This window comes from Gadus macrocephalus, chromosome 2, assembly GCF_031168955.1.
Source record: "Gadus macrocephalus chromosome 2, ASM3116895v1".
In the NCBI taxonomy this organism is placed as follows: Eukaryota; Metazoa; Chordata; class Actinopteri; order Gadiformes; family Gadidae; genus Gadus; species Gadus macrocephalus.
In genome coordinates, this window is record NC_082383.1 from 18442190 (window position 1) to 18463786 (window position 21597).

General features: G+C 48.9%; 1 protein-coding gene across 1 annotated transcript; it reads right to left on the minus strand.

Moving 5' to 3' along the window:
• Window positions 1-395: 395 nt before the first annotated feature.
• Window positions 396-21333, minus strand: LOC132451542 (ral guanine nucleotide dissociation stimulator-like 1). The gene is made up of 17 exons (XM_060044084.1): window positions 21074-21333; window positions 16971-17266; window positions 14930-14974; window positions 14378-14580; window positions 13199-13353; window positions 12452-12694; window positions 12098-12201; window positions 11438-11522; window positions 10200-10268; window positions 8755-8841; window positions 6285-6317; window positions 5796-5917; window positions 5041-5130; window positions 4263-4392; window positions 3592-3903; window positions 2683-2797; window positions 396-2310 (listed from the first exon to the last, which is right to left on the minus strand). Exons 1-17 carry the CDS (start codon window positions 21095-21097, stop codon window positions 2171-2173), a joined length of 2253 nt encoding a protein of 750 aa, XP_059900067.1. The 5' UTR covers window positions 21098-21333; the 3' UTR covers window positions 396-2170.
• Window positions 21334-21597: the final 264 nt, after the last annotated feature.

Genomic DNA, 21597 nt, shown 5'->3' on the forward strand with positions numbered 1-21597 from the left:
TAAAAAAAGGGTATACCTTCGAGTTGCTTTTATAGCCCAGAATGATGGGCATATGTTTGTTTAATATTAAAATAATTATAAAACGTATGCATTTGCTGAGCAACGAAATGTCATTTTTAAGAAAATTGAATCATGAAACAAAGGCCAAAACAATGACAATATCTCCAACCTGGTACTGAAATTTCAAAGGAATACATACTGGCTGTATCATTGTTGACGAAGATGCCAGTACTTCCACTTGGCATGTTCCATAATCTCTGTCTGAAGACATATCACAGCCATTATTACAGTACATTTGTTATATATCATTTAATATTACTATTGTAATTCAACGGCTAAAGTCGTGCAGGCCTTCTAGATTTTGCATGATAGGCCTAGAAAGCAAGGCAAACGGATTTGTCTTTTTGAAAAGTTTGTGTTTATTACATTTCTTGTGAGGGAGTGAAGCTGTCAAAGCATAAAAATAAAATATTCATAATAACAAAACATTTATTACAAATCCAAACCACATAGACTACATACTATCATTCAAGTAAGCTGACGCAGATCAAACAGACAGCTTTTTGGCTGTTCACAATCCTCAAGTAGACAGACATAAGTCTCAATTGCTTTGTACTTGTGAAGGTAGAGTAGCCTACATACTCTACATTTTGGCTTGAACTCCTACTATTGCACTGTGTTGAACAGGCTCTTGGCATCACAGGGCAGCCCTGTTCCAACTGCAGACCAACCAACTATCAAACTATATCTCAGATCAGCTGTTGCACATGTTCTATCAAACTCTCCAGTCTACCAGTCCACACAATGTCTTTATTTGGTACCGGAGAATCACACAGCTTTCCCTGCCTCTTGTTGACCAATCCCCACAGGGGGACAGATAGTCCGCATGGACGGTTTGACAACAAACAGAAATTGTGAAATGTTATATATTGTAGTTTGTTTTCCAAGAAGAATATCTTCTACATCACATTTGACTGAAAATGTCTAGTGACGCACAACGCTATGGTGAGTGGTGATCTTCTCTGACGCGTGACGCTGCGGTGAGGAATGCTCCCGGTCCAGTCTGGACCCTGGAGCGTCGCCCCGCATTACATCTGATCGGATCAGCTTCCGTAACACGGAGACGCCGGCTGATACTCCGAGGAACGCCGCTCTCGTGTGACTGCGGCTGGCATCGCGCCCGTGGTGGATCAGATATGAAACCCCACCTTTGTTTCTGACCTGTGTGTGCTCATGTGTGGCCTATTAAACGGAGGGGAAGACTGGTTCTGCTCAATGTTTATTTGCCAATGTTCAGTTGCCAATGGTTATTTCCAAATAGGCCAGAGGGTTCTGCATGTGGGGGGATCTGGTGAGCGGGGCGGTGGGTGGGGCACATTTCTGTCAGGTGGTGGGCATGGCCATTTCTTCATATCTCAAATGGGAATTTATTGCATCACATGCATCATCTATGGGACCATTCTGAAACACCTGACAAGTCTGCGTGTCACGGTCGAGGAATGTGTTCTCCAAGGAAATCAACATTGCCGTGTCACACAAAACATTCCTTCCTCGTGGAATTCAGAGCAACTCATTCCAGGTTTGAACATAAAAGGTTCTCGTGTCTGTGTGGTGGTGGGTCGTTCGTCTTAAAGGTTCCTTTGAGTCATTTTAAGAGCATCCTGGTTTTTCCTTCATCCATCTCGGTAATCTGGGGTGGCATGTGGCTCAGGAGGTAGAGCGGGTTGGTAACCGGAAGGTTGCAAGTTCGAACCCTGACTCCTCCTCGAGGGTCGAGGCGTCCCTGAGCAAGACGCCTCTCCCTGACCTCTCCTGACGAGCTGGCTGTCGCCCTGCATAGCTGACTCCGCCGTCGGTGTGTGAATGTTTGCATGAATGAGTGAATGTGAGGCAGTATTGTAAAGCGCTTAAAGTGGCCACTGGTTAGAAAAGTGCTGTATAAATGCAGTCCATTTATGATTGACCATTTAATCTGCAAGGCCCAGACCTTCTAGGAGTGCACAACATACTTGAGTCTTCTTCCCTGCGTGTAATAATAGACCAAATCTCACACACGCACACACACACACACTGATATGCTCCTCCAGAGTTTCCTTCTGGCGGTCTGTAGTACCAGTCTCTCTGGGCGTAGGGACTTGGCGGGCGGCAGGCTAACGTCTCGGTCTCGGCGCTACTTGGTGCGGCGGCCCAGGCTGGTCGTGGCCCGCAGCGGCGTCTTGGTGTTCTCTGCGACGCGGCGCAGCACGAAGTCGAAGTTGGCGGCGGTGGACATGGCGTAGAAGACGTTGGCTTTGTCCGGGACGAGGAGCTCTGGGGCGGAGGAAACACAACGAACGGTCAGACGTCTGCTAGGGAAGGAGTCTTTAGGAAACGAGGACGTCTTTAGTCATGCAAACATCCTCAGGTTCTGATTTTAATGCATCATTGTGTCGCCGGCCGCTAAAAGCTAATAGCCTAGAACGATTTCAAGGACGATTTAAAAAGCAGATTTTGAACAACTGATTGAGCAATCCAAACAGCACAGTGGTGGTCGGATGTGATTTGGAATTATAATTAGATTTTAGAAGATTATGTTGAGTGACAATATTATAAGATGATTTAAAAAAAAGGTGATTTCCAACGATAATTTCCATGTTGGATTGGGTCATTCCCAACATGCCCAGTGGAGGCCCTGACCCTCACCTCGGTCCTGGGAGATGAACTGGGAGAGATGGAAGTCCTGGGAGCTCATGTGCTCCAGGTGGTGCTTCTCCAAGGCCCGCTGGACCACCTGGGCCGTCTTGTCCTGGCTGGTCAGCTGTGGATCATCAAGCAGGTCAACACATGTACAACACACACCAGCAGGTCACACACATGTACAACACACACCAGCAGGTCACACACATGTACAAAACACACCAGCAGGTCACACACATGTACAACACACACAAGCAGGTCAACACATGTACAACACACAACGAGGAAACCACGCACTGAGACATTGGTACTACAGGCAGAGCCTGAAAGGATTACACAATGAGTAATGACCAATCAAATACAAGTCGGAGCTACAAGTATTTGTTCCCCAAAAGGGGGTTCCCTCAGCCTGGAGACCCTCCTGATCACATGACCTCAGGCTCTGTTACACCACATGGATCAGCTGGCCCTTCTGGCCGGAGCGCGTCAGTAGCTCAGGAGGTAGTAGCGAGTAACCGGAAGGTTGCTAGTTCGATTCCCGGCTCCTCCTCCTCCTAGCTGAGTGCAGAGGTGACCCTGAGCGAGACGCCTCACCCTGACTGCTCCTGACGAGCTGGCTGTCGTTGTGTGGGGTTGACACCGCCGTCGGTGTGGGACTGTGTGTATGAACTGTTCTAAGTTGCATTGGATAAAAGCGTCTGCTAAATGCCCTAAATATAGTATAAATATATCACCGTGGCCGTGGGTTGCATGGTTCACGACACATCAACACCAAAGAACAAAGCCTCTCTCCTGCAGTCACTCAAACACACCAGAAGAGATGGCTCTGATGGCTTGATCACCCAGACTGGAGATGTCTTCCGAGCCCCAGGGGTCCAACCCCGCCCCAGTGGTCCTGCCCCGCCCAGTACCCACCAGGATGCTCTTGTAGAGGTTCCCGTTGTGGGCCCCCAGGTCCACGCTGACCCTGATGATGCAGGAGTCCGCCACCTGTGTGTTGTACAGCGGCAGCGCCGTCATGGACATCGAGCGCTTGTGCTGGGGGGCCGGAGCTCCTCCTTCAAGGGGCGTGGCCGCCGAGGAGAAGGCGGAGCCGAGGTCCGGCTGGGAGCCTCGAGAGGAGGAGGGGGAGGAGCAGGAGAGGGCGGCGGAGTCCGGGGAGGAGCAGAAGGAGGAGGGCGGAGACGAGAAGACCTCGGAGACGTTGCTGCAGGACTTGGAGAAGGACTAGAGGGAGGAGGAGGAGGAGGGAGGAGAGAGGAGGGCGGAGAGGAGGAGGAGGAGGGGGAGGAGGAGGAGGAGGAGGAGGAGGAGGAGGGAGGAGGGAGGAGGAGGAGGGCGGAGAGGGAGAGGAGGAGGAGGAGGAGGAGGAGGGAGGAGGGCGGTGAGGAGGAGGAGAAGAGAAGGAGCAACGTTAGCTGAAAGAGAAGTGGTAAACAACATAAACCTCATAAACTGCACAGGAAGTATTTAAGAGAAGTGTCCGAAGGAGGAGGAAGACCTTCTGATTCAGCCATTCATCTATGTTTATTACAATGTTTTAATCTTTAGCCAACCAAAAGCAGCCTTCGCCCAGAAGACCGTACCTGCAGACGGATGGAGCAGGCTGAGTCCGGCCCTGACAGATCCTCCATCTCGGATCCACTGGATCCTGACGAGGAAACGCTGATCTGGTCCGAAAGGACCTTCTTGGTCACGTCGCTCGACGACCGGAAGCTGAGGACACAAAGCTCTGAACTGAAGCAGGTGTGAAGCCTCCAGAACATGTTGCCCTCCTAACCTCCAGGGGGGCCCAGGGTAGGTTCCCAGGGGTCCCCCTCGGCCCTGGGCCGGCCCTGGCCGAGGGGCCGCTGCATACCCTGCCAACCATTGGATCTAATAGAACAGTGGTTCTCAAACTTTTTCTACTAGTGTAACCCCTCTAAGATATTCTTTAGTGTAGCTTGCCAAATTTAATATATATAAATATATACTGTATATTTATATATATTCTGCCCCCTGCAGTACTCCAAAGGACCCATAGGAGTCTGCGTATCCATGTTGATCACCACTGTATTAGAAGGTCAACCAGATGCATTGATTTGCTAAGGGGAAAACAACAGCACTCCGGTCGAGTCCACTACACTACGTTCTCGTCCACATGTCAGAGCGGACCCAGGGAGTGGACACAGGTGGACAGACATGGGGACAGACAGGTGGGACAGACAGGTGTCATCTCCATGGGTCCCTCTTTGGATAATGGCTCTTTGGTATCGACAACAGAGCCTGTTAGCTCCTGCCTTAGCGTCTGTTTACACAGGATTATAGGATTATTTTAGCATGCTACCTCCATAGCGGGGGGGCAGGCGGCGGGGGGGTACCTACAAGGAGAGCTTCTTGGTCAGGCTGCGGGTGCTACGGGGCCCGGGGGTGCACAGGTCCGCTGGGGGTTCCAGCAGCCTAGACAGCTCATCGCTGACACACACACACACACACACACACACACACACACACACACACACACACACACACACACACACACACACACACACACACACACACACACACACACACACACACACACACACACACGCACACACACACATTATGGATCTATTCTAGGACTATACTTTATAATTGACCTGAACTCAATCGCTTCAACTCTTCATATCTCAAAGAGTTATGCCTCAATGTTTTGGAAGTATTGGGGCGTTTATATCGAGACTCTGATGTCTGGAGGCCAGGGTTAGTTCTAGTCTTGGCGTGGTAGGGTGTGCCAGGTTTGGTTGATTATAAAAGCAGAACTCTCGTCTCTACTCCACTAGATCAACTCCACCTTTGTTGGTTCAATGCGCTGGAGTCTAACAAGAGAACCTCTGGTTGCACAATCACTGAGGGCCACCAAGACTGGAGGGACAGCTGAGGACCTGTTCAGTTCAGGCTATAATGACATGCAGGGACTTCAAAGGTTTACTTCTTCTCTGTGTAAGCATTTCAAGAATGGTGCACTAGTACACAGTTCTTCTTATCCTGATCAGAGCCATTGAGTGACAGGAACAATTTCACAAAGTATTGTGAATGTATTATTATTATTATTATTATTATTATTATTATTATTATTATTATTATGAGGAGCCCACCTCTCCAGGTCGCTGAGCAGCCGGTGCCCAAGCAGCCAGGCACTGATCCTGGGGTGGTTGGGCAGGCTGTACTGGGAGCAGGCGGCCTGCAGCAGGCGGATCTGGGACAGGATCTCAAACTCCTGGTTGGGTAAGAGAGGGGGAGAGGTGGAGAGAGGGAGGGGGAGAGAGAGGGAGAGAGGGGAGAGAGAGAGGGGGAGAGAGAGAGGGGGAGGGAGGGAGGGGAGAGAGAGGTAGGGGAGAGAGAGGGAGGGGGACAGATGGAGGGAGGGAGGAGAGAGGAGAGAGGATGGAGAACCATGACACACCATCACAACCTTCATAACTCCTCAAATAATGCTTTGCTGTGTGCAGCACTACGCACACACACACGCACGCACTCACATGCATGCACGCACGCACACGCACACACACACACAGGGTAAGTAAACTATGTGTTTTTTTCTGCATGTTCCACGTCGTAAAGGTATTAAACTAGTCTGCACTCACCCTCCTTCTCTTCTCAAAGTTGATGAGCCCCTCCTGGAGAAGGAGAGAGGGAGCATTAGAACGAGGAAACGTTGCGATTTATAACAGGAGGTCAGTTACCTAGTAACAAAACATCCACACCCAGATCAAGTTAAAAGACGCACTGTCATGAATGTGATGTATGTATGAATCTAGGTCTGTAGAACATTGTGTAATATTATTAAGAAGCCAATTAAAAAGAGTGAAAAGATAATATTATTTAAATTTTTTATTGATTAAAAATAAAATACAAGACAAAAATACTAATATATTTTTGCTACTTTTGTTAAATTATTATTATTATATTAAACAATATTCAACCAACCTAGATGGGCTTCATACATACTTTCATCATTTGAAATTCATTATTTATGCAATATATATATATATAGTGGCCCTCATTTATCAAACGAGCGTACGACAGAAAACGTGCGTAAAATGGACGTACGCTCATTTCAACGTTGAGCTTGGCATTTATCAATTTGAACGTGAGCGCAGGCTGCGATGAAATCTCACGTCAGGTCTGAGCTCGTGTACGCAAGTTTTTTTGGCGCAACATACGGGTATTTCAATGATGAATAGTGCAGCACAAGTAGCCCATGTTCAACATCTGTATTAATTACTAAATAAATTGGAATTAGCCCAGCGTTCAAACAATTACAATCAAGTCAGGCCAAATTAAAAACAGTATTGCTATGAAAATAATTAGAATGTGACAGGTGAAATGTTTATTCAGCTGTCTATATTAACAGGAGCTTTGCCAAATAGGTGGTCGTGTCTCAGCGATGGCAGATCTGGCTCTGTTAAGGACCTCAACGCACAGACGAGAGAGTTTTTCGAGACCGCGCCGATTTTTTTAAGGAGGGCGATGAATGGCTCTTGAGTCGTTTTCGTCTCCCAAGGCATCTCCTGATGGAGCTATGCAATGCTTTGGAGCCACAGTTAAGGCGAGAAACTAGGCGATCAAACGCAATACCTGTGCAGGTTTGCTCTACCTTGGGATTTTTGGCCACCGGGATCTTGCAGCGGGAGATCGGGGACAGGTCTGCTATTTCCCAGCCAAGTATTAGCCGAACCATGCCAGCAGTTTTGGCAGCTATAATGTCCCTCTCCGAACGTTATATTAAATTCCCATATAATAACGATCAGCAAACTGGAATCAAACGGGATTTTTATGCTATTGCTAGGTTTCCAAATGTGATTGGTGCGGTTGATTGTACCCATGTGCGTATGAACCATCTATTAATGATTACGCGTACATCAACCGCAAAAGCTACCATTCAGTTAATGTTCCGATTATTTGCGATGCCAGAATGTCAATCCTGAACATGGTAGCCCGATGGCCTGGGGGCACGCACGATTCTTTTATTTTCCAAAATAGCAACGTTGGGCATCGTCTACATCAGGGCGCACTACATGGTCAGAGTCATCTCGGTGAGTTACGCTGCAGTCGCACTGCACCGGCCTCCTCCCGTTTCTTGCTTGGCCGGCTTCACAGCCGCAACACGTTTTTTGGTGCTGAGCTTCATGTCGGACCATTTTTTCTTCACCTTATTCGGAATTAAATAACTTTAACGGAATGCAAACAATAGCATATATGTGAAATGTTTTAAGCTGGATAACAGAAGTTGTACATTTAATTTATTATTTAATTAATTAAATTAACAAACCTCTTCCGTAGCCCGACGAACATTGGAAACACTATTCACTGCAACAGTTATTTCCTTCCATATAGCATTCTTTTGCTGGCCTTTAATGCCAGCTATAGGCTACCAAATAAAACCAGACGGTTCGCATCCACCAGTGCCCCGAGCGTCTCCATTTGGGTCTCGGAAAAATTCCTCTATTTTACCGTTGGACGTTTCTCCATGTCGTAAAAGTTAGGGGCGAGACTTCTGAAGACGTGCTTTTATATGGGCGTGTTACGTTAATTACGATCGATCTCAGCCGCCGTATTTATCAACACCAAGATCCTTCGTACGCTGGGATTGGTGTGATACGAAGGTTTCGTAAATCTCACGTGGGTCCTATCGTAAGATGAATCATGCGTTCAGATTTGCGCTCATTTCTACGTTCGTTTGATAAATGAGGGCCAGTGTGTCTATAAAACAGCCAATAGTAAGGGGATACACACACAGTGACACGCATGTTCCTATAAACGGCTGATGGGAATCTCCCCAAGGTCTCCGTATCCTGCCTGGATATGAGACCCCCCCCAGGGTTATTTTCAGCGCGGTCGGCCCGTGAGACGGGGGGCGTGTGTGTGTGTGTGTGTGTGTGGGGGGGGTGTGTGGGGTGTGTGGGGGGCGTGTGGGGGGCGTGTGGGGTGTGTGTGGGGGGGGTGTGGGGTCAGTGTGGGGGGGGTGTGGGGTCAGTGTGGGGGGGGTGTGGGGTCAGTGTGGGTTGTGTGGGGGGGGCGTGTGGGGGGCGTGTGGGGGATGTGGGGGCGTACCTGGACGGTGTCCGGGAAGGCGGTGTCTAGCATGGTGAGCACCGTCAGGTAGGTCCCCAGGTAGGGCACCGCCCCGCAGGAGGTGCTCTGGAGACACGACATCAAACCTTAACATCAGCCCTTAACCTCAGGGCCTTAGCATCAAACCTTAGCATCAGGCCTTAGCATCAGGCCTTAGCATCAGGCCTTAGCATCAAACCTTAGCATCAAACCTTAGCATCAGCCCTTAGCATCAGCCCTTAGCATCAGCCCTTAGCATCAGGCCTTAGCATCAGGCCTTAGCATCAGGCCTTAGCATCAGGCCTTAGCATCAGGCCTTAGCATCAGCCCTTAGCATCAGGCCTTAGCATCAGGCCTTAGCATCAGCCCTTAGCATCAGGCCTTAGCATCAGGCCTTAGCATCAGGCCTTAGCATCAGCCCTTAGCATCAGGCCTTAGCATCAGGCCTTAGCATCAGGCCTTAGCATCAGGCCTTAGCATCAGGCCTTAGCATCAGGCCTTAGCATCAGCCCTTAGCATCAGGCCTTAGCATCAGGCCTTAGCATCAGGCCTTAGCATCAGCCCTTAGCATCAGGCCTTAGCATCAGCCCTTAGCATCAGCCCTTAGCATCAGGCCTTCGCAGATCAGCCCTTAGCATCAGGCCTTCGCAGATCAGGCCTTAGCATCAGGCCTTAGCATCAGGCCTTAGCATCAGGCCTTAGCATCATGCCTCAGCATCAGCATCAGCCCTTAGCCTCAGCCTCAGCCCTTAGCCTGTAGTACAGTACTCTGATCATGATCGCCGCGGTAGCTAGCACAGTTCGAATGCTAGCATTGGCTAGCAAACAAAGGGTTGTCAATGTAGTGTTGGCTAAACGTTAAAATGCTTCACACCCACCATATTGCTTTGTAAGGAAAGGGCTGTAGGCCTATATGCAAATGCTTGAATAAATACAATGTATAGTAGATATCTACAGTTCATAGCAAACGTTCTTCACATAGTTCTTTCCTCCACGTTTTAACTGTAGGGCGGACATCAGAGCCTGAGTTCAGAGCCTGGGGTTTAAACCGTGTCTGACTGAGGGTCGGGCCCCTGGAGAATGTGGCCCCCTGGCTGGTCTACTATTACAGAGCTTTAATCTTGGGGGGGGGCTATTCAGAACTTGACCGACCCCTGGGCTGAGGGAGGGGGTCTAAAGTTAGCTTCCAGTCTCGCCAGAGTGTTGGGAAGGTTCACTCACGCTGCACTTGTTGGAACAGTTCTACTTTGGTTTGGTTTTTCTTTGAGGAACAAAGTAGAAGTACAAACACACACAGCTGTTCCTGAGTCAGATCAAGTATTCCAGTATGCCTTTTGGAGAGCTGGCCTCTGAGAGATGAGGACCTGGTGGGGGTGAACCATCGGGGGACCTGGTGGGGGTGAACCATCGGGGGACCTGGTGGGGGTGAACCATCGGGTACCTACCAGCTTCCTGGGGAACGGGCAGCGCCTGGCCGTCTCAGGACAGAGAGAGTCCATCGGCTGTCCTCCGTCCTGAGAGACAGACACACAGACAGAGGGCGTGGACAGACAGACACACAGACGGAGAGAGAGAGAGAGAGAGAGAGAGAGAGAGAGAGAGAGAGAGAGAGAGAGAGAGAGAGAGAGAGAGAGAGAGAGAGAGAGAGAGAGAGAGAGAGAGAGAGAGAGAGAGAGAGAGAGAGAGAGAGAGAGAGAGGACAGACAGACAGACAGACAGACAGACAGACAGACAGACAGACAGACAGACAGACAGGCAGAGGGAGTGAGGGAGGACAGACACACAGACCAGGAGCGAGGGAGAGAGAGGACAGACAGACAGTGAGTTTCAGACCAGGTTTGGCTCACAGTAGTAATATTCACCAGCAGTCATCTGTCTTATGTGCACATAGTTGCTAAATATAATCAACAGAGTGAAGGAAATCTATTTATAGTGCTGATATTTTATACAGTTCAGACTGAGTGTTTCATAACACTCAGTAACATTCGGACAGGCATGCCTCCGCGGCGCAGGTTAAAGCTAACCAACTGAACATTATGGAGGGAGAGAATAGGACACCGCCTAGCTGACCATTAACACGCTGTTAGGACATTTCTCTAAACATTAACGCGAACGATATGAATATGTTTCATAACTTAGGAAGAAAAGGGCCAAACAAACAGAGGAAGGTTTATATATTAAAGTTTGACCCCACGCCTCTGATTTAACGAGCTTTCCGGTTGAAAGGTTGTGAATATCGCCAACCTGTTTTGTGACAGCATTATGTCTGTTTGTTTGCATTAGTTCCGTTTACCCCTCAGAAACTAAAGGACTTCTATTCACTGAGTTTAACGGACGGGCGTGTTGAGGCCAAAGTGAGGAGGTGTTGAGGGTGACTCATGTAATCACCGGCTCCTATGACCTGCTGAATGATGTCCACAGCAGCTGCCCAGTAATTACCAGCCTTTTCCTAGACTTTACTTGTACTCGTAGATCTTTACTTGTGGTTTTTAATGGCTGGTTGAGGTTGAACATGACTCCTAAAATGTAATGTTATTATTGTGAGTGTTCATTGTCCTCTCAATGTTGTTCTTGTCTGTAACGTGGATGTTGGGTCGATTTTAGAAAATATAAATGTAATCTCAATGAGACTTTTTTTCTTAAATGAGGCACGTAAGCCCTATCTGTGTTTAGTTGCTCTCACCTCCAGCAGGATTTCTCTGTTGGCCAGAACGTAGTTCTCATCTGGAAAGGTTTCACAGAGGTTCTCGAAGACGGTCATGTTCTCCCTGAAAACACACCCACACACACACTAAGAGACCCACACAAACACTTGACCTTCACAAACGCTCTGAAATCGCTGATGAACGGGTTTTCCCGTACAGATTTCTCTCAAGCGACAACAACAGGTTATATGACGGCATGGTTCATCATCTCTGTCAGCAACTAACACTTTACAGGCTCGCTAAAGAGCGTTATTATGCAGAACTTGTGTGTGCAGCAGATCTCCGTACGTTCAGTCCTAGACGTGCTGACGGCCGCAGTACAGTTCGTCTCTTTCAGCGAGGGGGAGGGGGCCGTGTCCACTTTGACACGTGATCACGCAAGTTAGGATATGTAGGACTAAGGTCCTTAAAGGGTCAGCACGTCGCTGGGGCGCAAAGGTCACTGGTCTCTAGACAGAAAGGGGCTCGCAGGATGTTTGTGTGATGCTTCAGACGTCTGGACTCCCCTCTGAGGACCCAGTGTTCAGACTACCCACCCCAGGGTGAGGCTCTGTGTTTCAGGCACCTACCTGGTTATGGGGGGGGAGGAGGGGGGGGGGATTGGTGGTCTCTGTGAGCTGGTGTGTTGGAGGTCTTACCGGTTGACCAGGGACCAGGTCTTCCTCAGCCTGTAGACGGCGTTGGACTGCAGGGCCGACAGGATGGCCCGGAGAGACGAGAAGTTCTTCAGCCTGCGACACTCCTGGGGAACAGAGAGTAGAACCGCCAGGGTCAAAGGTCAGAGTACAACCGCCAGGGTCAAAGGTCAGGCGAACAGACCCAGAAACTGACTTTAATACATAGAAAGAAGTTCATTCTGAACTGTGAACCTTCTAGTTAACTCATGTGTTCTGTGGTCTAACTCGTGAGTCAAGTCCTATAACAATACATCTGAGCACACAACCCATAATCAGTCCTACAAACCGGGTAGTTAGGGTTCAAACAGGACGGACCTGGGCCACTTTGATCCACTTCTCGACGACGCGGGCCCTGAGCAGGGCGGCGGGGGGCGCCCCGCGGGTGCCGGGCCCCTGGGGGCCCCCGGAGACACACAGCAGGGAGCCGATGACGCGGTTGGTGACGGTGTTGAACTGGGCGATGGTGGCCCGGATGGTGGGCGACATGTTGTCCTTCTTGTCGCGCTGGGACCAGACGCAGCCCAGGCACTGGTACGGCACCACCCGCACGAAGAGCTCCTGGTGGGGGAGGAACACAGCTCCATCAGCGCCTCTGACCCACCAACCCAGGGTTAAATTCAGGGCGTTTACCAGACTCTTTATCCAGAGCGATTTACAATAAGTCCATTAGTCAGAAGGCAGAGAAATAACAATATATCTCTGTGGGTACAGTGAGGATGTTCATAGAACCAAGTGCCAAGCACTAACAATCACTAGGTTAACCCATTCCCCGTATACAACACAGATAGTTAGGATAAGATGCTACACATGCTAAGTACTGTTTTTAAGTGGCAGGACGCACAGATAATGAGTGAGTAGGAGGGGTGGGAGGGGGGAGGCTATGCAGAGCCCAGGTGAGCTGCTGCTGCTACTGCTACTACAACTACTACTACTACTACTACTACTACTACTACTACTACTACTACTACTACTACTACTACTACTACTACTACTACCACTACTCTGAGGTACTCAGAAATCACATGTCCAACACTAATCCCAGGCCCACTAGAGGCCCCTCACCGAGTCCATCCTGGTGAGCTGCTCTGCAACCGAGGGGGCGGAGAAGTCCATGATGTCCGCCTGGTCGCCGTGGGAACCCTCGCCCTCAGACCCCTCCTCCGCAGAACTCTCCCCATCCCGCTCCGCCTGCGGCTGCACCGAGCCCCCACTCGCCTCTGGTATATACATATTATAGATAATATTATACCCATTATATAGATATACACATAATAATATACATGTTATATATACACATAATAATATACATATTATATATATACATTAGAAGATATGTGTTAGGATTATATAATAATGCACATATTTCATTATACAATGTATACATAATAATTAATAATATACATATAAGATAAATAAACATCTATACATATTATATATATATAATAATACACACAATAATATACATAATAATATATATATTTTCATAATAATATACGTAATATATTTATTAGGGGTGTAGCGATACATATAAACGTATTGAACCAAATCGAATCGATACGGACGTCACGGTTCGGTGCATGGATTTACACGGAGAATACATGGTATGAAATTAAATAAAACTGGCGTGCAAATTAATTAATGTAATGCCGAATTAACGGTAGATACGCAAGTTCTTCAGGGACAACTAATAAGGGTACTGTCGGCGATGGAAACGCAAGCTGTGACTGAGCCGCACCAAACCGACCCAAACCCTCCGGTGGATATGCGCCAAAAATCAGTGTACTTTTCATAAATAAGACATGCTGCGTTTTCAGTTTTATAACTAATTGTCTTATTTTGTTTACAAGTTACGGATGGAGTCTGCGGATGATGTGGGGTACTTATGTTTACATCTTAGATTACACAGTTCAGGCTAGCTCAGGGGAGAGACTGTATGACACTAGGTGTTACAACCTGAGACATGGACAATAAAAAAAGAATTGCCCTTTGCATTTTAGTTTTTTCTTTTCCCTTCATTGTACCGAACTCGTACCGAACCGTGATGTCTGAACCGAGGTATGAACCGAACCGTGACTTCAGTGTACCATTACCCCTTATATTTATACATATTAACAGAGGTTGATCTGGGAGATCCATATATTACACAACCCTTAACCAACACACCCTCGCAACACACTATACAATACACAACCCTTAACCACACACCCTCCCAACACCAGGAGGCGGTGGAGGTGGCCCTACCGTCTCTCTGGAAGCCCCGGAGAAGGGCCTCGGCCTGGCCCGCCAGGGAGCAGAAGTTGGGCTGACAGCGGGCGTGGCCGCTGACCGCCCCGCTGACCCCCAGGTGGTCCAGCAGCAGGTGGAGGGCCGCGTGGCCCTGGGGGGGGTCCCGCAGGTCCTCACTGTACTCATCCAGCCACACCTGGACCAGAGACAGCAGGGGGCTGGGGGGAGGGAGGGAGAGAGGGAGAGAGGGAGAGAGGGAGAGAGGGAGAGAGGGAGAGAGGGAGAGAGGGAGAGAGGGAGAGAGGGAGAGAGGGAGAGAGAGATTTAAGGTTATAATAGGCTCTTTAAGGTTAATATTTAAACAATATTCTATATCCTTCAGAGACAGTAGGAGAGAACCCAGCCCTCCCGTCTCGATCGATGAGCCTCAATGAGCTGCTTGGCTTCAACCAATTCTCTGTATACCTCCCTACCCCCCAACCCCCTCCTGGTGTCAGCATAAAGAAACATAACCCTCGCCGAGGCTGTAGATGAACATGAATCACGGAGAAGGAGCTTCACACCCACCTGTTACTGCAGTCGGTGTTGTCCAGGTCAGAGGACGCGTTCTCCCTGCAGGAGGGGGGGGGGGGGGGGGACGACGACGACGACGACAAGGTTAAGAGCAGTTCGGACAGGAACACGGTGTCCTTTCATCTAAGCCCTTGAGTGGAGTCACGTCTTGACCCCTGAACCCCAACTCAGCCCCCAGCGGGGGGCTGTGGTGGGAGTGGTGGTAATGACCTCTCTCTAGGCAGTCATTAGGGGGTGGGGGGCTTTAGTCAGGGGAAACCACCATCTGAAGAAGAGGGGGACTTCTGGAAAAAGCTCCTCACTATTCCTTCCTTCACACGGGAGTGGATCAGAGACATGCCTTCTACTGTCAAATCAAATAAATGTACAGATATTCTTCTGTCTGATGAAACCTGTTCTGAAACATGAGACACAAACAAGATCCTGGGGAAGATTTCGGCTCTGTTGTTTCTGTTTAAAAGCGTCCGGATACATGACACGGAAAGGTGCATTTAACTAAAGGTTAATCTGAGTTGAAATGGTTAACGTGTAGTAGGATTATCACCGGATATTGTTTTTCAAACGTGGGTTTGCAAACCGGGTCTGCGGCGAAACATTGACAGCGTTTCCTCCGGAGAGAGAGACAGACTGAGCCAGAGAAACAGAGAGACAGACTGAGCCAGAGAGACAGTAAACTGAGCCAGAGACAGTAAACTGAGCCAGAGACCGTAAACTGAGCCAGAGACCGTAGACTGAGTCAGAGAGACCGTAGACTGAGTCAGAGAGACCGTAGACTGATCCAGAGAGACAGTAGACTGAGCCCGGGAGACAGTAGACTGATCCAGAGAGACAGTAGACTGAGCCTGAGAGACAGTAGACTGAGCCCGAGAGACAGTAGACTGAGCCCGAGAGACAGTAGACTGAGCCCGAGAGACAGTAGACTGAGCCTGAGAGACAGCAGACTGAGCCTGAGAGACAGTAGACTAATCCAGAGAGACAGTAGACTGAGCCTGAGAGACAGTAGACTGATCCAGAGAGACAGTAGACTGAGCCAGAGGACGCGTCGACAGACCGGCTACCCTGAAGTCTGATTGAGATGTTATTGAGCGGCCGACGGGAGGACTCCTCGGTCCCGGAGCACTGAACATAAAGAGCTAGCGTGCGTCAGCCCGGGAGAAACTAGGCTGAAACCCGGAGACGGCGGCATGATACCGGCACCAAGCAGAGCTCACTCTGGTGTCAGTGGCTGCCATGAAGGTCACCCTCCATTGTTCAAGACAGGAGTCACATCTCCTGCTTTGTTCAGAGCTGAAAGGGCCCCCAGCCTGCAGTCCAACGGGACACCTGACAGTGACCTCTGCTGGGGGTCTGTCACCATTTTGGAACTATTTTAAGTTTTCCTTCTTTGTGTTTGTTTTTGTTGTGTGTCTTTCTCACACCAACATACTGAGATCAAATTGTAAACAGATAACTATGGCTCGCCTCCCTGGGTAATCAAATCCCAGTATGATAAGCTGATAAGGAATATGATGATTCATAATGTTTTGAACGGTTGCTAGAGTCACACAAAGAAGCTGAAGTAGCTGACGGAGGTGACTTCTGTTACGGACACTGGAGCCGGTTTCTGAGATCCTCTTACGGAGATGTGTCTCAGAGCTCCAGGTTGTGTATTTACTGTAACGTTCAGACAACAGAGGTAGACGAGAGCGACAGGACAACAGAATCTGAAACCTGTTTGGTTTCATGGTGGATTTCCAGAGAAGAGAAGATTAAAACTGTTCTCCAGAACCCTCCAGAACCCTTCTCTAAAAGGGTTCTAAACCCTTCTAGAGAAGGTTCTAGACGGGCTCTGACCCGTACCTGTGGAACACGACTTCTATCAGGGTGGCGGGGGCGCTGAAGGTTCTAGAGGGGCAGGGTCTGTACCTGTGGAACAGCGCCTCTATCAGGGTGGCGGGGGCGCTGAAGGTTCTAGAGGGGTGGGGCTCTACCTGTGGAACAGCGCCTCTATCAGGGTGGCAGGGGCAGTGGAGGTTCTAGAGGGGCGGGGCTCTACCTGTGGAACAGCGCCTCTATCAGGGTTTCCGGGGCGGTGAAGGTGCGGTACGTGGACAGGAAGACGCGGCTGAAGCCTGGCTCCGCCCCCCGGGGGTCAAGCAGGTGATCCACCAGGCGCTCCAGGGTGGCGGCCGTCAGCCGGCGCACCTTACAGGTGCGGTACTGGACGAAGGCGTGGCCTGGGCCCGGGGACTCGGGGCACTGGGCGGGGGGCGGGGCCACAGGCTCTCGGTGGAGGGTGATGCTGTAGACCACGCCCTCCTCCTGCTCTTCGCCCCATGGCTGAACCGGGTTCTGGGGGGGGGGGGGGGGGGGGAGACAGAAGTAGAGGGAGAGGGAGGGAGAGGAGGTAGAGGAGGGAGGGGAGGGGGGAGAGGGAGGGGGGAGACAGAAGAGGGAGGGGAGGAGGGGGGCCAGCGGCAGAGAGAGGTTACTTTTAGATTAATTTTATTCATTCAACAATAATACAAACCCAGCGTCCATCGACCCAGAATGTGCATAGGAGCATAAAGGGAGGTCCATGTATTTACAGAGCGCAGAAGGTATCTGCTATTATCAGTATAATCGAAACACACGCAAAGAAAGGCCTTTGAGAGTGAAGGAAGTTGAAGGTGAGAGGAGTGTAGAGATGACTGGAATGTGGGCCCACATGCAGCCAGCCACAACAGACCTCAGGCCATGTGTTGCTAGTGTAGACCCCTCCATCCCTGAGGCATACAGTTTGTGGTTCTGCACACAGTGACAGAACATCCATCTAGGAGCCCTTCAAACCCCCGTTGTTATAAATAGAAGCCACACCCTGTGACCACCAGACACCAAAACAAGTGACGGGCCGACGGGCTCAGCCCGCAACACAAAGCTGGCTTCAGACCGCGGTGAGCAGGCTCAGGCCACAACACGCAGCTGGCTTCAGACCACAATGAGCAACAACCAGCAAGATGACTCAGCTGTCAGCAGGACCATCAGGTCAGACCCACCCGGGATCAACATGGCCCCTGTGGCTAACATTTAGCTCGTGAGCAAAAAGGCCAGGTGCTGCGATGATGTTTACACACAAACAGCGGATTATTAAAAGGTTAACGTTTCATAGCATTTCCAGGAAGAGCTCAAAGGCATACTACGTACGTAACAGTCGTGGGCCAATCCTGTCATCACATCACTCAAACACACGCAACCAAGCTGGTCGTTTGTGGTCGATCTCAGACTTTAGGTCTGGATCTGAGAGGAGGGATCTGATCTGATGTAGGAGATCAGAGCGGTTTGATCTCCATGAGACTCAGAGCCCTTCACAGCGTTTAATTGTGTTTGGATTATTATGCACCAGAGCAGAATGGATGACATGCTAATGAGGCTAACACACAGAGGCTGTGTTGATTCATATCAGCCTTAACCAAAACCAAATCCATCCGTCAGACATTTCCTCCCGTCTCCCCTGTTCAGTTCACAACAGAGCTTTCCTGTATATTCATGTACACCTGAACTATAGTGAATCATCAGGGAATTCTTGAAACTTTCCCCCATTGTCTGAGCATGCTTCATGGAATGATGAATTTGAGGAGAGATTTCCTCGTCTGACCCCAAATTAAGGAACAACTCATCATGGCGAGATTATGCAATCATACTGAGCCATGTACCAGTCCTAGGTAGAGTTGTTCGAGAATTTCCTCGAATACGCAGGTCTATGGTCCGAACCAATACCATCCATGACTAGCTCCCTACACAGGCAGAGAACGTCACAAAGACTATACTAATACAAATGTATTATTATAATTATAGATTATAAATGTAGATCTACTATGTACTCTACTATACATTTCTGTCATCGTAAGAGAACCCTTCAATAAGAACAAGTACTATCAGTAGTTACAATGCTAGATGCCGTATCATTATATACTCGAGTTCAGGAATCTGAATCGGGAAGGAAAAAACAGTATTGGAACATCTTCGGTCCCAGATAGGGCTGTCTGAAGCTCGTTAGCCCTCTCAGTCTACTGCTCTGGATAAGCATGAGTTAGAACTCTGGATGAACCACGGAGGAGGTTGTCAAACCCTGACCTGCCACAGCCCTGAAGTCTGACTGCCACGTTAGACTCCTCCCACCCTCCTGAACCCCCTTGTCGTCGGTTACAGCATCCCAGCGGTCTGGGTTCGACCGTGACCCTCTCTTGTGACCCCTAACTCTGCCAACGTATAAACGGCTGATATTCCCACGTTCACAGGCAGCCTGCAGGGTCCAGGGAACAGACCCTGGGTTCACAACCTGCACGTTGGTTGTAGAACCATACCAAGTGATGAGCAGAACGCTGCATGTGGGAACAAATCATGAATCCCCCCGGAGGGTCCAGACCTATATAGATATGGTATAGATATGAGAGGTGTATATAAATGGGCTTGGTATTGGATCCTCAGATCCAGATCCACAGGGATCTGGATCCCCAGGAAACAGTTGATCTAGGCCAGGGATGGGCAACTTTCATGATAAAGAGGGACACATTTTTCATCATAACCATCGGAGGGCCACATGACTGCACACTTCAACTAAACGTGAGCTGAGAGAAGCTACACAATTTTGAATTTGGTAGATATGATTTCCTGTATTCTGGTGCATTTTGGGGATGGCCACTACCTAAAAAATCTTCCAGAATCATAACCTATGTACGGTATGTTAATTGAACCAACATACATTCATTTCATGTTTTCCATGCTCAAACAGCCACATGAATGGTCAGTATTTTTATCAGTGCAAAGGGCTCACATACATCATCATTCAATGAAGTCAAAAAACTGAAAAACAGTGGCCCAACATTAAGTGCAACAACTCAATGAACTCAAACCCAACAAGCAGTTGTAGTAGTTGTAGTGGCGACTTCGCTTCTAAGCAAACTAGACGCATGGGTTTGCCTTCGAATTCTATGAATTCTTCTCATCTTTCTTGACCGAGTTTTCTGTAACAATCAATTATTATTATTATTATTATTATTATTATTTTTTTTTATTATGTGCGGGCCTGACTGAGTGAGGACGCGGGCCGCCAGTTGCCCATCCCTGATCTAGGCGATGAAAATGGAAATCAAAATAAGCGTCTTTATTTCAGGACGAGAAAACCCCCCAGGAGCAGGTTCTGCTTTAAGGGGGTTTCTGTACCACCGCTTCTCTATTTTAATGTTCACCATAACTCCTTTAATGTTAAACTAATTATAATGTTTTCACCTTAATATAGACAGCATGCTCAAACAAACATCCACAAACAAGCATGTTTGAATCAGGGGTGTGTGTGTGTGTGTGTGTGTGTGTGTGTGTGTGTGTGTGTGTGTGTGTGTGTGTGTGTGTGTGTGTGTGTGTCCTTGGTGGCATCATATTCGTACGCTCAAACAAATGTAAGGAATGTCTCTTGTGAAGGTAAGACGTGAGAGCTGAAGAGTGGCGTGATTCGACAACGTGGCCGTCGGTCTGCCTCAGCATGCTTTAATACTAATAGAGAGTAATGCGGTACTGACAGATAAACTAATACTCGTTCCGCGTTTCTTTCAAATGGTTTGTATCTGTAGATGTGTCTTTGTGACTATAGTTGTGCGTTTTTTTTCTTTCGATGTGTGTGGCGAAGTGTCCTGATAAGTTCATGACGCTGGTGAAGGCTCGCCTCATCCCCTCTGAGTTTGAGTACTACAAGCAGTTCTGCAAGGAGGGGGTGACCAACCAAATGGTGAGTCAGGACCCTGGACTGACCCGTCCTGGTTTGGATCCACACACACACACACACACACACACACACACACACACACACACACACACACACACACACACACACACACACACACACACACACACACACACACACACACACACACACACACACACACACACACACACACACACACACACACACACACACACACACACACACACACACACACACACACACACACACACACACACACACACACACACACACACACACAGTTTCTGTTCTTAACCCCAGAAGTAGCCTTCAGACTGACTGACTGACTGACTGACTGACTGACTGATACATCACTACTACCGCCGTTGCGTTACTTTCATTCATTACAAATCATCCCATGGCTTTATAAGGAGTTTACTCACCATCGTTAATTCCCATTTGCCCATCCTGTTGGAAGTTTATGGAGCGTAGCTTTTCATATCCAAAAAAAAGTATTCCTGCTATTTTCTTCCGCAATCTACATTTGCAACTGCATTCATCTGTATGAATTAGCCTATATATATATATTTAAAAAAATGTTTTTACTTCATGTTATTGTTACATCGCTGTTCTTATAGGTATGACGCCGTCTCCACTCCGGTCCAGAGACGTGACGGCGGATGAGATCCAGCAGCTGCTGCTTGAGTCCTTCTCACCCCGGACCGCCCCGGCCTTTATACTGGGGGCGTGACCTCCAGCCTGGACGGGGCGTTGCCTTCATGCCGGAGGGGGCGCGGCCTTCAAGCTGGAGGGGCGTGTCACTTCGTTGTGTAACACAGTCGTGTGTTTGGGTACGTAGTGTTTTGTTTTTTGTAATTCGTATTAATTGCTTGGAAACCACGTCCCAAAAGTTCATATGTGTGTGTGTGTGTGTGTGTGTGTGTGTGTGTGTGTGTGTGTGTGTGTG